Below are 16,898 nucleotides of genomic sequence, written 5' to 3'. Positions count from 1 at the left end.
ACCACAAGATTCGACTCCACCGTTTCCGTTTCAACCCCAGCCAAAATGTAATGGAACTATGTGACCAGCATCGCACCGAGCCAAATGTCCTCTCTCACCCTCGGCTGGCACTTTACGTGGATATAAACATTTCTCTCCGCGCGAGAGACACCCCATCCAAATAACCGACCAGACGGCTAACCTTTCCAGCGATTCGTTTTGGGGAATTAGCGAGCGATCGTTCAACAAAATTGCTCACATAAATCATTTAAGACATTAATTACAATGCACTTGGCAATCATTTATTTCTCTCATAGCTCTATTTTACAATTTACAAACTAGATAAAAAAGACCATAAATAAATGACATGTTTCATGTACCTAAATTCATAAAATAAAAAATGGAAAAGACGATGACAGTATTGACAATTATACACAACGTTAAACTTAAATGTCTAGAACGGCGGAGAAAAGTGATCTGTTAGTGGATTTCTCCAGAATAAACTACGTTAGGAGACATGGCACGGTACATTCTATTGTATTTCTCTCCTCTCACATTCATTGCATATTCCAGACAGGTCCCATACGGTTGACACCAAACAGCGAGGAGGAAATATTGAAAGCTAAAACAAAAAATGAGAGGAAGAAAGAAACGTATTTCAAGGACCGCCCCTTTCCCTCAGAATAAAGTCTTAAAATGGACGGAATGAATCTAGTTGACATGTAACAGAGCACGAATGTTGAAATGTTAAGTCGTCCCCCCTCGTTCTCATAAACATTCCTTTAATAAGTTCATTTTGGGTACAAATTAAACGTTCCTCTTTCAGGTTCCTTTCAGCCGTTTGAATCTTTATGCTGGAGTCCGAGGAAATGTGACATATGTTAGGTTCTCCAGTCTTGCCGAAAAAGCAAAAAAAAAAACCAGCAGTCTTAGCGTATATAGCAAACAAATCCAGAATGCAGGTCTCCACAAGAGTTTTTAGTCCTGTATGTCTCAAAACAATTCGGAAAGAAACTTACTGCACCGAGAACAAAGACTTGGAAGAAATTCTGTCAGGAATCACGGCACTAGATGAAATTTTTCATTATAATCGCTCATTGGATCTCTAAGGAGATGACTGTAGGGCTCTCAACCGCTCCATGGGTTGTTTGTCATTTCTCCGATAGCGTAACCATTTTAGGAATCATGGGAATTGAAGTCCTTTGTCCCGGTGTCAGGAAAATGTTGTTCTGTAGTGACTGTGTACATCACACAGAGGAGCAGATGTATGAAGATGATTCTGTAGAGAGAGAGAGAGAGAGAAAAGTGAGAAAATAATTCAAAGCCAGGATACATCAGGGTTTCCCGCAGAAAATTTGGCAGATCAAAGGGGTGGGGCGTATGCATGATGTAAGTGAAAATATTTGAATTAAAACACTCAAATAAAACTAAATTTTGAAGAAACTATGACAGAAAATGAACACATAGATTATTAACAAATTAAATGTGTTTAACAGATACCTCTAACGAAAATAGCTGCATGATGAAGTGAAACTAAAGGGTTAATAAACACAAACTGAAGCAGAATTGTAGAACGTCTGGCGAACGATGATAGATAGCGCAAAAATTTTAAAAACTGATCATTTCGCACTATTTATTAGTAGCATGTAAATAATGCACATAAATAACGTGAGCAAGAGCGCTCAACAAATATATCGAATCAACAGGCACGTGCAACATAGCCAGCAGGATGCTCAAACAACAAAATCACCTGCTAACTTACTTTAAATGAGCAAGAACTATAGACTAATACAATAACAGGCTTAAATAAACCCAAAACATAAGTATGCTTACAGTTCTTACGGACACGCGTTTTATCTTTCAGACAGTTGACGGACCATTTCGGCTGTGTGGCGCGCGTGCACGCTCGCAGTGTGAAGCGCGTCCGCACTATTTTCCGATATGTTTTATCAACTGGCTACTAGTTATCCTACAGACAGAGATACAGACAGAGCTATTCTCCGAGATGCACTTGATGGTCTTTTGTGCAGCAAATTTTTTTTTTTTTTTTTTTTTGACGACTTAGGTAAGGCGGTAGAGTTTCCCAGCTTAGGCGGGCCGCCCGAACTGCAAAGTGCTGCGGGCAACCCTGTACACACACACACACGGCAGTAATTAAAGTAATCCTCAGAGTATGGAAACTAAAATGACTGTTTGCTAGGATCACAGAAAAAACATTTTCTTTTCGAGCTCATCCCATCAAACGTCTTTGCACATCCAGATATTCATCAACGCCGGTTTTAATCTCACCTAATGAGTGGATAAATAACTGCAGGGGACCCAGAAGAACTAGAGCAGATCTCGTAAACACTCATAAACAGACTTGTTACTTTGTGCTTACCTAAGCTCAGCTCTGATGGAACATCCAGTAAGGGAGACGTGTGTTGATTTCATGGCCTGCTGAAGGTCTCCGGAGACCGGGAGAGAGACGTAGATGGAGCGAGAGAGTGAGGAAAAGTACAAGGGGACCGTGGAGACCGAGGTGGAGAGAGAGGGATGTAAACGGAGTGCAGATTTTTCTATTCCGACAGTTCCCAGCCAAGTGGAGCGGTGTGGAGAATGGCGGAGTGGGGAAAGATATTCCGTTCTGAGGGTGGGGAGACCTGGAAGACCTCCAGAACAAGCCCGATGAAGTCCTCCATTGTGGACTTTGGGAAGATAGATTCTTTTGAGGAAAATCTCCGCATTAAAGAGTGCGTAAAATCTGTATCGTCGACGCCTCCATTTTGAGCGTAACGATCCGAGTGAAATGGCAGGAGCGTACTCGTACAAAAAAAAATTCTGTACTATTTATACAATTACTTACAGAGACGTACGTACAAAATTAAACAGTTAAAAGAAACAGAGAAACTCCTTCGTAGTTTCATTGAAATGAAGGAACTGATCAAAAGCTTCCTCGGAAATATTTCCAGTACAGCATGGGACAATCCTCTTTGACTCTCGGCGGGTAGTGATGATGGCATTGAGAAAAAGTGCTGTATCGTTCCTCTGAAATCTTTATTCTGTTTGTTTATCATTCATTACCAAAATTTAATTTAAAGTGCATGGATGAGGTAAATGGACTTTCTTAAAAAACAAAATAAAAAAGCGTGTTTCGAGTTTGTGTTCCTATCCCGTGGGTTCAGACAGGAACCATCCTGTCTTGTATCTGTTGCATGTGGGACAACATTCCGTGCGCGCTGCTGAGGATCTTGTCCTGATGTGCCGTGGTGGAGATCCCTATCCTCGTCATGTCTCTGTTACAATAAAACACAAGACAGAAGTGATGAAAACAGGCGATCGCTCTCATCTAAATTGCCAACAGAAACATTATTTGCTTTTAACACGAAATCCAAGGACTCAATCCTGGCTGAACATTTGCAAGGCAAAGTAGAACTTCTTAGGAAATGCTCCATTGAGATCTATATGGGCTTTGCACGGAACTGTGACTACCCAAGCCATGTGTCAGCGCCGGGTATTCCCGATTTAAAAGCTTTCTTGCATTAATCAAAAGCATGTCCAACATCAAACACCCCAAAATTTGATCACATGACTCACTCTTGTGTCATATGGACCACAGCCTCTGGGGTCGTGTAGCCTGCGGCAGTGAAGTTGTCTCTGTAACGCTCCATGTTGATGGCCTGCAGCCAGTCGGTGACTGTTCCCAGGGTAGACGTGAATTCGGGGCTGCTGGGCTCTAAGAGGGTGGTGTTGGGTCTAGAAAAAAGAATAAGGGGGGCGCTTAGTAGTCTCATGGTTGGCTCGGCCTACTTTTAATAACTTACGAAAGAACTATAAAAGATTTTATAGTTTTATGCATCATTTCTTTGGAACACATTTATACAACATCGCCAGTCGTGCATGTAACATGCACTTATGTGCCACAGCGAAAAGTATATTTACATCAATCCATCACCTTTAAAATATAACACTAAAACCATGAGCATGACATTTATGGAAGTAATTCAGTATGGAGCGAATCGCATTACCTGGCTAGCTCTCCCCCCGTCCGTTTCAAGCTGTTGGGGTTGCGGATCAGCTTATCCAGCATGTTGACGATTTGGCTAAACTTTGGCCTTTCGGCCCGTTCCTTCTGCCAGCAGTCCAACATCAACTGGTGCAGGGAAACGGGGCAGTCCATGGGTGGAGGCAGTCTGTAACCTTCCTCGATAGCCTTTATCACCTGGGAGATCCAAGGAAAATATTTAAACACTGAAGCTCAGCTTCGATTTCGATATCCTGTTGCAACACTTACATCCTGGTTACTCATATCCCAATAGGGTCGCTCTCCGTATGACATCACCTCCCACATCACAATACCGTAACTCCACACGTCGGACGCAGAGGTGAACTTCCTATACGTGATTGCTTCGGGGGCGGTCCAGCGGATGGGTATCTTGCCTCCCTGTGATTGATAGGTTCCTGTTAATTCCTTTTGAAAGAGATAGCAAACACATGCATGGAGGTTAATCACACACGCACACACACATACACACGCATGCAAGCACGTACGATCAGCATACGACGTTGGGGTTAGTATTGTAATTTCTAAAAGCTAAGCATGCGGGTTAAATGCTAGGACTAATCTAAAAGCATGTGTTAGGGTTGCAAACACAAAACGAAGCAAGATTTGTTAGAATTACCCTGGTCGTATAAGCAGCATCTGGGTCTTCCTCCAAAACTCGAGACATGCCAAAGTCAGACACTTTACAAACAAGATTGCTGTTGACCAGGATGTTGCGTGCCGCCAGGTCACGGTGTACGTAGCTCATGTCCGACAGATACTTCATTCCTGACGCGATGCCGCGCAGGATGCCCACCAGCTGAATGACTGTAAAACGCCCGTCGTTCTTCTAAAGAGCGAGATTCAAGGTAAATGATGCATTTCACTACACCAGAGTGCTTTATGACTATGTCAGTACGTTTAAAATGATGTAGTGGGACTCACCCTTAGAAAAGCATCAAGTGAACCATTCTCCATGTACTCGGTTATGATCATAACCGGCTTACCTGCACAGAGAAATGAAAAGGTTAAGGATTTTGATCCCAGGGAACACACATGCTTCTAAAAATGTATGCACTTCTTTTAATAAAAGCATCAGCCAATGCATAAACCCATCATCGCATTTAAAAAAGACGCTTCCTAATCAAAGTGTTGGTTCTCAAGCCCCTCCTTTTTTCTCACCCCTCTCCTGTTGTTTGCAAGGGGGATTTTTGTGTGGGTTTGTTTACTGAATGCAGCCGTTGCTGGAGGCTATCAGGGCTGGATTCCCACATTACCTGCCAGTCATTACTGAGCCAAGGCAACGTAGGGTCCTCTCACAGAGCCGAAAGCAAGGAGGGAAGGGGCTTTACAATTGAGGACAATGGCACACGCACACACCTACACAGATCCGCTCACAAACGCATACACACATACGAGCTTTACCTCCCAGGAATCATTTCAATGTTCGAGCGGTGCCTTCATTATGCAAATACAATCTTGCGTTTAGTGCCAGCGCATAAAAGACTGTGCCCACCATGCCCGTCTGTGAATGTGTAATGCGAGGATGCCTGGCATGGCGTTTCATTCCTCCTCTCCGAGGCTTAGGGGCATTTTGTCTTTATTTATTTAGGACAATTTCTACATCATTAGTAATTTATTTAACAGGTTTAATTGGCCCTGTTGGAGGCGTAGGCTGCGAGGAGAAGGGCTGCCATTGTCTGTTTGTAATAACAGTTCTCCGGAAGACACTACTTCAGCCTAGCAAAGGATTATGGGAGACAGGCTGCTAATAATAAACACAACGTAACACAGCTCTCTGAGCGAGCTATGAGACAGCAACCTTGTTAAAAGAGATTGCTTAGCACGCTTGAGGATGTTACTGCAGTCGGATGGATTATACAGATCACTTTTTTATCTCGAGCTGTCTGAAAGTACCTTGGCAGCATCTTATAAAGTAATCATTTAAAGATTGTTGGGTTAAAGTATTACTTCGATAGAAGGAAAAACTAGTTTAGAAATCGTTTAAGCGTTAGTTTTCTGATAAATAAAAATTGTGTTCTGCTATAAGTACTACTGTTATAATTTTTACATTAATAAAACTGTAAATTATCTATCTATCTGTCTGTCTGTCTGTCTGTCTGTCTGTCTGTCCGTCCGTCCGTCCGTCCGTCGGCCATCTATCTATCTATCTATCCATCCATCCATCCATCCATCCATCCATCTGTTTCTATCAATCTTCCTATATGTTTCTATCTATCCATGTTTCTATCTATCTAAATCTATCCATCCATTCATCTATGTTTTTATCCATTCAAATCTATCTATCTATCCATCCATCCATCCATCCATCCATCCATCCATCTATCCATGTTTCTATCCATCTAAATCCATCCATCCATCCATCTATCTATCCATGTTTCTAACCAACTAAATCTATCTATCCATCCATCCATCCATCCATCCATCCATCTATCCATCCATCTATCCATATTTCTATTCATCTAAATCCATCCATCCATCCATCCATCTATCCATCTATCCATCTAAATCTATCCATCCATCCATGCATCCATCCATCATCTATGTTTCAACCAATCAACCAATCAACTAATCTATCTATCTATCTATCTATCTATCTATCTATCTATCTATCTATCTATCTATCTATCTATCTATCTATCTATCTATCTATCTATCTATCTATCTATCTATCTATCTATCCATCCATCCATCTATCAATCAATCTACTAATCAACCAATCTATCTATTTATCCACGTTACTATCCATCTAAATCTATCTATCCATCCATCCATCTATATTTCTATCATCTAAATCTATCCACCCATCCATCCATCCACCCACCCATCCATCCATCCATCATCCATGTTTCTATCTATCTATCTGTCTGTCTGTCTGTCTGTCTGTCTGTCTGTCTGTCTGTCTGTCTGTCTGTCTGTCTGTCTGTCCGTCCGTCCGTCCGTCCGTCCGTCCGTCCGTCCGTCCGTCCGTCCGTCCGTCCGTCCATTGTTCTATCTATCTATCTATCTGTCTGTCTGTCTGTCTGTCTGTCTGTCTGTCTGTCTATCCATCCAGTACTATGATTATGTAAACTGTCAAGAAAGCAATAAAGTTTCTTTAAGACATGCAAATTATTGTGTCTCTTCTCTTTTACATTTTCTCACTTCTATTTTCTCTCTCTCTCTCTCTCTCTCTCTCTCTCTCTCTCTCTCTCTCTGTAACCCATCTGTTGGCATTGCCTTCCCTAATGCATCAGAGAGCGAATTGGGATTCGCCAGGGCTGTCTGGAGAAAAGATGTGACTCGCTGGGATTGTTACATGTCTGCAGAAGCCCCTTCATGTGAATGCAACCCTCACCCATCACAGTCCACTGAAAGAATCTTAAAAAACATCTTCATCTTTGTGTTTCTCCAGGGCTGCCATCATAGAGCCATCACTGTGAGAAGACACTAAGGGTGTTTCCTCTATGCTGCTGTCAAATCCGAACCCATCCGATGCAAATCATGCCTCACACACATACACACATACAAAGTTTTCTGCATATATTAAGTTGTTGCCGGGTGAGGGCCGGCCACAACGGCACCCTGGAGGTTTGTTGTACGCATATGAAAGAGAGTCAACTTTCAATCGATATAGGAATATTAAAAGGTTTGATGTCAGATCTGTCAGCTAGCCAAGATTACGTACTGGTAGGAAGATAGGTTTGATTTTCATCAAATCTAAATGACAGGCAGTGCGTCATTTCTCAAGCATGGTTCCAGAAAGCATTTAAGATGCAGTCAGGAGAAACATAATCAGGGGTAAAGGGCTTTTGATAAATAAAAATAAAAGCAAAAGTTGAAATGTCACAAACCATCAGCTGAGACAAAAACATTTTTTGATCATTTTTTATCACCCTTAAAATAGGATACATTTAAAAGAGAAGCAAAGTTGCATAAGATATACATTTTTTATTTTTTTGAGAATATATCTTGAATGTAGAATTATTTTGTACGCGAATAAACTTTTCATGTTTCAAGTAAATAAATCTAAATATATAAAAAAGTAATGTTATAAATGTAGAAAATTTTATGTAAAGTTGTCACATCAAAGCGCCATGTGAAAGTTTTTTTTTTAAATACATCTTTGACAAATATATCACATATATTTTTTGGAGGTTTGGTTGGCAGACTTTACTTATGCTTTTATATAATATGACAAGTCTTTTTATCTCACACTTTTCCTTCAAATATATTTTATTAAATGGGACTCTTTGATATCTTTAATACTGACTGAGTAAGGTCATGCAAAAATTAAAAATCAACGGAAGATCAATGAGTGACATTGAATGTTGATGCTACTAATTTTATAATTTATAAAAAAAAGAGTAAATGTGAATAATGGGAGATGGATAACATATATGAAAAGCCTGGATTTCACAGATGGGGTCACAAATATTAAGTTACGTACATACTTAAGCTAAATAAAAATATATTTCCGTTTCTGAAGCTTGCAGGCTTTCTCACCTGCTCCACAAACCCGACCAGTCAAGGTGCACCACAGCATCAGCTTATGAAAGACATTTCATTAAACACATCCTCAAGCTTGAATTGTAAAATCAACCAGGCGGTGATTTACAAAAGATATGCAAAACATAAGCAAATATCTAGGTGAAAGGCTATGGTGAACGAGCTTGCCTGTCATCATAGATGCTCAAAACAAAGTACTTACATTTTGTGACGACTCCCTCCAGTCTGATGATGTTGGGGTGGTCGAACTGACCCATGATGCTGGCCTCGCTCAAGAAGTCCCGCCTCTGTTTGTCAGTATATCCTGCTTTGAGGGTTTTTATGGCCACGCAGATCTCTCGCTTTCCAGGCATCTTAAGACGGCCGCTGCACACCTCCCCGAATTCTCCTTTAGACGGAAAAATCAGGTTCGAATCAAAAATGTTTGTGGTATTTAGTGATTCATGAAGTATCTCTGGAACACCGAGTTTACATTTGACTATAAACATGGGTTTATGCACACGCCAACTTTTTAAACATTCTAAAGGTTAATGGATTCCGAATGAGCCCGAATCATTTTCACAGCGTCCCGACAAACATTAACACGCTGATTCAACAAACCGTTGGAATTTGGCGTTTGTTGGGACAATGTGAATTAGCCCGAACAGTTGCGGTCGTGCTACGCTCGTGGAAAAGAAAACAGCAGGCTGTTTGCTCACCGATGCCGATGACCTTTTCGATCTTGATGCAGGAGGCGTCGATTTCTTTGGCGAATTCACGGACGGCTTGGTTGGGGTCCTCGTAAGTGAAGGGGTCCACATAGATCCGGACCCCTGTTGAGAGACGGAAAGGAGGGGAGAGAGACATGACTATATGTTTGAAGTTGACAGAAGAGAATGTGATGTATATACAACATCTGCTTTCCATTTCTCTCTCTGGTTGGCTTCTGTACGTTTTTCACCACACTGAGAGCACAGTACCACACTTTTTCCCCATTCACACACGTTATTTATTCAAAATGATATATACAAATTTTAGAATATATCTCTGTGTGTATAACTGCATTACCTGGATGTAAATGTCTCTCCTCATCAGAGTCCTGTTTGGCTTTGCTGTATTTGCTTCTCCTGTTAACACAAAGATGAGACACATTTAATTCATTTACGTTGCATTGGCATTACATTTATGGAAAACGCTTTTATGCCTTAAAAGGAATATACAATATACAGTATACTATATATACCTTTTCAATTCGTATATATATATATATATATATATATATATATATATATATATATATATATATATATATATATATATATATATATATATATATAAAAAAGTAACTCAAATATTAATGTGTATATTTATAAAGTAATGCGTTACTTTACCCGTTACTTCAGAAAAGTAATATTATTACGTGATGCACGTTACTTGTAATGCGTTACCCCCAACACTGTTTATATATGTAATACAAACTATTTTAAAATCGAAATAAGTTTGTATTTATATACATGTAAATGTTTCTTAAATACATATATGCATGTGTGCGTATTTATAATTACACATATTGCATACATATATATTATGCAAAAACAGACTTTTATTTTGTAAGCGGTTAATAGTGACAAATCTTTTGACAGCCCAAAATAAAGTATGTTAATGTCTGATAAAGGTCAGTGGACAACGTTGCATGTGTCAATAAAGTATTAATAGTCTGCGGATTTTCATTTTTTATATTTTGGATTGGACGGTGTTGTTAAACAAATTTTTCCTAAATAATCTATTGTTGCTCCAGGTTTGAAGAGTTTCTGTTGATTGATGCCTTACAAGGTATGCATTTTTTATTAGTATGCATGTTCCCTGGGTTCGAACCCATGGCCTTTTGCACTGCTGACGCAATCCCCTACCACTGAGGTGCATACAATTTCCATTGTAAAGGAAAGAAATCACATATTTAATCTAATTTGCTCTCTTTAATTCTCATTTTTCTCAGTGTTAATGAGACTGAATGAAGGGTAAAAATGAGACTTTCGCTTAAATGTTCCGCTTCTCACATTTTTCTCCTGAAAATGACTTCAGAAGATATCACAACTGTGCACTGATGTCTTATGAAAACCTACAGATTTTAATATTTCTATTAAATTATTATACCTCATAGCCTACCATTTTTCATTAGCTGGGTTTCCATCACACTGATTTTATGTGCTTTTTACAGTATCGTATAAGAAACGAGTGATGGAAATGGGAGATAAAAAAATTCCTTAATTCGCAAAAATGTTTTAACGCTCGCTTGAGATTATTTTTGACTTATGCGAAAAAGAGTAAATGTGCTGAATAAATTCGGACATAGCGAACATTAAACCAACGTGACTGATCGTCTAGCTGTATTAGCTGACGTTGTCTTTCCCATATATGGGGCTCGACGTTGTCGCAATGCACTTGGCTGCTAGTGACTGCATCAAAAAAAATCTGCATTTCTCTTTCTGTGCACAACATTCAGTTTGGCAATTAAAACCTGCACTGCTAGTAAATTTATAACTTGCCAAATCGTAACTAAATGCTGTCTTTTTCTAAAGCATGCATTGTTTGATTTCCTGTTGGTTACTTGGTTACCAATACCACCGTCATTTCCTTGAACAACTTGATGGACACGTACCTAATTTTGTTTGCGAATTTTGAAAAGATTTGCTTCACGTTTCGATTAAAACCCAGCTATTGTATCTCAACAACTGTCCAATTAGTTTCTATTTATTTTCCAAGTACTCCATTGTCTACTACTACATGAAAGAGCAACCTTGAAATACAGCTAAACATTTCTTCAAAACACACAGGCAGATAAACTGGCACATTTGTGAGAGACAGCAGTCTGGTTCATAAAAGCAAACAGTGTTCATTGTAGCAGGTCAAGCTTCTGAATGACCTTTTAAAGTCTTCTCTATAAAACTAGGGTCGTAAAATCAGTCAGGCTAATAAGCCTCCAAAAGTGTAGACCATCAAAGCAGAGAAAAGGTTTGTTCGTAAAGTCAACTGTCCTTTCATCTTAAATCAAGAGGGTAGTAATCAATCTGGGGCGATGCGAGGATGGAACCAAATGTTTAGGATTGTGAAGAACATATGGAAAATCTTAAAATCAGTCAATGAGCACAATATAGATCAAGTGCTAATCTGAATATGAGTGAAATCATTTGAGAATATCAAGAACGGGGCAAAGGAATGGAGAGTCGGTGACACATGACCTATACAAACAAAATACCATTTGTAACCACCCCACCCCCTAAAACATCACTCTCCACCTGTCCACATTGGCATAAATGAGTTATTATTCCACATCTTTAAAGTTGCCGTTTCACCCAATCACCTCTTGACCCCTTAGGTCCGACTTCTGACCCCTCCTCATGGGCACAGAGGGCGAAACAGAAACAGTGGAACAGATAACAACCCTGCCTGGGACGCTGCCCAAACACAAACCTCCCTGCTGTGGATGGGGGTCACCTGGCTGTGGGTTCACACACACTCCAAAAACTTTCAGGAATGCGCAACTGCTGTTATTGTTTTTCCAGTACGCTCTGGTGCTGACAAAGGGCAAGGTTTGGGGCTAGCGGAGGAGGAAAAGGAGAAAGGGAGGGAGGGAGAAGGGCATATCCACAGGTAGAACAGGAGGAGAAGACCAGATTTTAACGCCTCAGTGCTTTGTTGAATCTGGAAATAGCTCTGCCTGCAGGGGACCAAGTCTTCCTGGGAGGAGACCCTGCCATCGGTTTGAGCGGCCAGTACACATTATTTTAGGAAGAAGGAGATTATCAGGTGTGCTATCCAAAAGTACCCGCGGCTTTGTGCGAGGCTGTACCCCTCCCGTTCCCTCTACGAATGAATGGTTTGGTGTCCCCTCAAGGTAGAGAGGAGCGGGCCAAAGGTGAGAGCCACTGAGGAGGTGTAGTCTTGTGTCCTGTGAAGGGCTCTACTGAGGAAGTGCTTAATGGTTGCTTGGCCAAGACAAAAAGCCCATTCATTAGCTTTGATTGTTATTTTCACTGTGAATGAGGGCAAAGCTACTCTTCAGAGACTTTGAGGATGCAAAGATGATTATCACGGCTGATAATGATACGATGTCAACCACTGCAAGAATAGAAGCTCTCACCTCGGCCTGGGAAAACGGCTGGGTCTGAAAGAAGCTTGCGCAAATGAAGGAAGATTTCCTTGCTAAAAAGAACAGCTTGGTTAGCGGTTTAGTGCATATCAATGCTGTTCAACCACAAAACCTAAAGGCCTACATCAGGGATGGGCAACTTCGGTCCTGGACAGCCCTTGTCCTGTAGAGTTTAGCTCCAACTTGCCTCAGCACCCCTGCCTAAAAGTTTTTTAGTATGCCTTGTAAGACCATAATTGGCTGCTTCAGGTGTGTTTAATTATGGTTGGAGCTAAACTCTGCAGGACACCGGCCCTCCAGGACCGAAGGCCCATCCCTGGCCTACATGGTCCTTTCTGGTAAAACTTGCTGGGAAAACTAGCACCCAACATACACTCTTAAAAATAAAGGTTTAAAAAAAATGGCAATGCCACTGAAGAACCATTTTTGGCAGGAGTGTTCAATGCCATTTATAGCAGACTTCGGACAGGAAAACATAGCACCGAGCCGATAATATCCGTGGTGATGTGTAGCCGGCCAAGAGTGCGAGTCTGACAACAGAAAAAGTTGTCTGATTACGGTAAAGCAACCGTGACATTTCGCCTTTGGGAGTATGACAGCTGCTCTGATTGAGTGCGGGACTCACACGCACACGTGCGTGGACGCGCATACAACCTCCACTTTTCCGTGTGTCCCTGACTCCCTCGGGGGGGAAACAACAGGACACGTTCCCTATGGATTCCGACACACACGGCACAGCAGACGCTAATCAGGCGAAGCTGCCAACGGCCTGTCACAATACCACCAGCTACACCACAGGGGAAAAAAAGAAAAGCTAAGGAGGAAGAGCCGTGAGAACCGGCAGACACAGATTGATGGACGGGTAAAGAGAGTGAAAGACGGCAGGGGCATGACAGATAGAGAGAGAGAGATAGAGAGACACTGATATGGACTGACAGACGGGGTGAGGGAGAGGTGACAGAGATGCCCACGGGGACGCGGGATTGTTTTCTGTTTCTAAGTGTTTGAGACGTTTGACACTCTATCGAGACTGGTGGCTTACCTGCGGCTGATGACGAAGACTCCGATGAAGATGAGCAACAGAATCACGCTGCCGATCACTGACACAAGCAGGACGGTGGAGTTCGCACCATCACCGATGATAGGAGAAGGAACTGCGAGTAAACAAAGTATAAAAAACGAAAATTATTTACTCTGTTTCAAACAGATATGGTCAGTGTTGGGGTAACGCATTACAAGTAACTCACATTACGTAATAATATTACTTTTCTGAAGTAACGAGTAAAGTAACGCATTACTTGATAAATGTACACATTAATATTTTAGTTACTTTTCATTAAAAAATTTTCCCCAACACTGGATATAGTAATATGCTGCTAGATTAGGGCAGTCCAAATGAACGTTAATAACGCATTAACGTAAATTTATTTTAACAACACTAATTTTATTAACTTGCGATTAACGCAACATGCAATTTCTGTTTGACCCTAGGCCTAGCACGTTGTTGGATACATTGAGACGCAGTCTTAGACACTAAATAGTCATCAAACGTCTGATCTTTATTTGTAAGTTTTTTGAGAGATTTACAATCCTAAATGCTTAACTAATACAAATGATGTGTCCATCCACTTGCGCGTCTACGATTTTGGTTTTGGTTTTTAAACATGCAGGAATTAAAAAATAAAGTGCACGACTTGCTTGATGTTAGAATAGTTATTAAAGAAGATAAAGTTTGGGACGTGATTGATGTTTAAAAAGTTATTAAGAGCGACAAGACTCGAAAACGATCTTCCTCGCGCTGACTGACACATCTGAAGCATGCACACAGGCGCGCGACCCCGATAAATGCACACCAAGACAGAATTACAGTTTTACACATATCTGTTTTGGCAAGAATTCACACAGATATAATCTGTTATGTCTTAAGTAAATGTTTGCTTAACTGTTGGGGAAAAATATCTTATGTGTAACATTAAACTAGATCATTGCATTGCAGTAGATCTTAAAGCTGTCTGTCTCAATGTCAATCAAACAATAAAAGAAAAAAAAAGTCTAACATATATTGATATCTATTCGTTTTACCAGTGATTATAAGGTATGGACGCAATGATTTGGTTTTTGAACCTTAAAAAAAATACTTTTTTCTCAAAATTACTTTGACTCTTTCACTAATAATAAACATACATTTGCATAAAGCATCTATATTTGTCCACACCCATGTTGATTAGAGTATTAAAAACGTGAAAACTGGTATATTAAGGTAAATATAGAACAGATAAAAATGTGATTAAGTTGCAATTAATCATTAGTTAACTCATGACAATCATACGATTAATCTAGATTAAATATTTTAATCGATTGACAGCCTAAATATAAATTTTTTATAATAAAACTTTGAAATTCATTCCACAAAAAACAGCACAAATTTAACAAACATTTTTTATATTTTACAATGTACTCTTTTCAACCATTTTAAGCACGTAAAATATGATTTTTCACAGTATTAGATTTTTGAAGCAATTGACTGTAAATAAAGTAGTTAGTATCTTACCATAGTTAGAGATACAGCTAGTAAATTAGTAAAGAGCAAACCTCTTTTCAAGTTTCTATTTTGAAACACTTTAGTATCAAAGCTCCAAAGCATTCCATCGCTTTCAAGTGCTTTTAAAAATACCAGCGACTTTGTACCGAGCAAACAAAGAAGCCATCATAAAAAAGAAAAACCTACAGGAAGCCTATAATTATGTAACTTTAAAGTTTCCGGATGAGCGATTAAACCACCCTAAACTCAACACTCGAGTCTCTAATTGTGGAAACAAACAGCCATTGTCATTTTGCATGCCATATCAGTAATGCACACTCGTGGGCTTACCTGAATTGGTCATGAACTCGAAAGGGGCGCTAAAGTCTCCGTAGCCGGCGGCGGTGCGAGCACGCACGTGGAACACGTACGAAGTGAGTGGGCTCAGGCCTTTGATCTCGGCGCTGCGGGACGAGGTCTTCATTATCCGATAGCTCCGCTCGTTCTGATCCTGATTGAGCGAGAGAAATGGGAAACGTTAAACAAACTTCTGGGATTGGTCCTCGTGTTTGTTTGATTTGGAATCGGGGCACGATAAAACAAAACAGAGGAGAGATTTGTTTAAAGTCAGCTTTTGTAAGAAAAACCCCAGCTCCATTGTTCAAAAACGAGGTTGCCGTCTTTGTTTTCTCTCTCTCCCTTGGGTGTAACCTGAATTTGCTTGTTTAAAACTCCCCTGTTTCTTCACTACTTCCAAACCACTTAAACAACATCAAACCTGAACCAAAACAAGCAAAGGAACTATGCTTAATTATTATTTTTTTGATATCCCCCAGTGTTTGTCTTGTAATCGTTGGATCACACCAAGACAAACCTTTGTGTACTGGTATTGTGTGGGAAGGTATGCAAGCGTGTGCTAATGTTTGTGTCAGAATATGAGGAAAAGAATCTGAGCTGCAATCTGTAATCAGTCAGTCAAAGGAGGACACAGCAGGAGAAGAGACAGAAGAAGTCTCTCAACCCAACGGCCTCCACCCCAACCCCGTCCATCCACCTCCCGATGTTTCGAACCCCTGGGTCACCTAACTCCTGCTGTGAGATTGAGCAGTCTGCTCTGTCCATGAACTGTTGTTTTGGTGCACCTGACCTCATGCTTCTCTTGTTAAGGTCTTAAGTGGAGGCTGGACGTTGATTGCTACATTTTAAGCTACAGCTTTAAAGGATCTTCTCTTCAACATGCTGTTGGCATGTGATGTCACCAGGCCTAACTTTGAACTGACTTCCTTGACCATTTATATAACCTGACCTCATGCTGCCCGTATGAACATTGTGGTGCACCAAGTACCAACCACAAAGTCGGTCATCCACATGCATATAGTAAGTCCACCTGTGCTGTTTTGGTACATAAACATGCACTAGATCTTTGAAATGATGGACGTTTCTCATGATTCATCTCACCTTCTCGTAGTACTTGACCTCGTACTCGAGGATGACTCCGTTGGGTCTCTCCGGCTGCTGCCATGCCAAAGACACAGCATGTCTGGTGATGTCCTTGGCATGGATGGTGGTAACCGGAGAGGGAGCTGAAGAGGAAAAAGCAAAGAAAGAGAAAAGGTTTAGTGTTGCTACGAACACCCCGACAGGCGAACACAGCTGTTTCAGGGAAACATAAACACGTTAGCGCCATAAAGCAATAAGGAGCTATGAGAGCGGAGATATTTGCTCCGCCACGCCGAGAA

The 16,898-nt window shown here is 40.6% G+C and overlaps 1 protein-coding gene and 1 non-coding gene across 5 annotated transcripts in view; both read right to left on the bottom strand.

Moving 5' to 3' along the window:
- Window positions 1-259: 259 nt before the first annotated feature.
- The window catches only part of epha4a (eph receptor A4a), a 56,382-nt gene continuing 39,743 nt past the window's right edge, over window positions 260-16,898 (bottom strand). For 2 of the 4 annotated variants that reach the window (XM_065267154.2, XM_065267145.1), the window contains exons 6-18: window positions 16,618-16,742; window positions 15,511-15,670; window positions 13,681-13,792; window positions 9,557-9,615; window positions 9,208-9,321; window positions 8,712-8,897; window positions 4,946-5,007; window positions 4,641-4,850; window positions 4,253-4,429; window positions 3,987-4,180; window positions 3,556-3,714; window positions 2,360-3,254; window positions 260-1,258 (exon numbers count right to left, since the gene is read on the bottom strand). In XM_065267154.2, coding sequence (XP_065123226.1) covers window positions 3,140-3,254; window positions 3,556-3,714; window positions 3,987-4,180; window positions 4,253-4,429; window positions 4,641-4,850; window positions 4,946-5,007; window positions 8,712-8,897; window positions 9,208-9,321; window positions 9,557-9,615; window positions 13,681-13,792; window positions 15,511-15,670; window positions 16,618-16,742 — 1,673 coding nt within the window. In that variant the 3' untranslated portion in view covers window positions 260-1,258; window positions 2,360-3,139. Of the gene's footprint in view, window positions 1,259-2,359; window positions 3,255-3,555; window positions 3,715-3,986; window positions 4,181-4,252; window positions 4,430-4,640; window positions 4,851-4,945; window positions 5,008-8,711; window positions 8,898-9,207; window positions 9,322-9,556; window positions 9,616-13,680; window positions 13,793-15,510; window positions 15,671-16,617; window positions 16,743-16,898 lie in introns of those variants that run through there. The other 2 variants (XM_065267152.1, XM_065267165.1) reach the window with 2 other exon arrangements.
- On the bottom strand, window positions 7,822-7,891 carry LOC135751311 (small nucleolar RNA SNORD73). Its single transcript, XR_010533015.1, has one exon. It is a non-coding gene; the product is annotated as a small nucleolar RNA SNORD73 (small nucleolar RNA).

The sequence above is a fragment of the Paramisgurnus dabryanus genome, chromosome 6 (genome assembly GCF_030506205.2).
Source record: "Paramisgurnus dabryanus chromosome 6, PD_genome_1.1, whole genome shotgun sequence".
Taxonomy (NCBI): Eukaryota; Metazoa; Chordata; class Actinopteri; order Cypriniformes; family Cobitidae; genus Paramisgurnus; species Paramisgurnus dabryanus.
The sequence above is the reverse complement of the archived record's forward strand: the minus strand, read 5'-3'. Positions and strand labels throughout refer to the sequence as shown.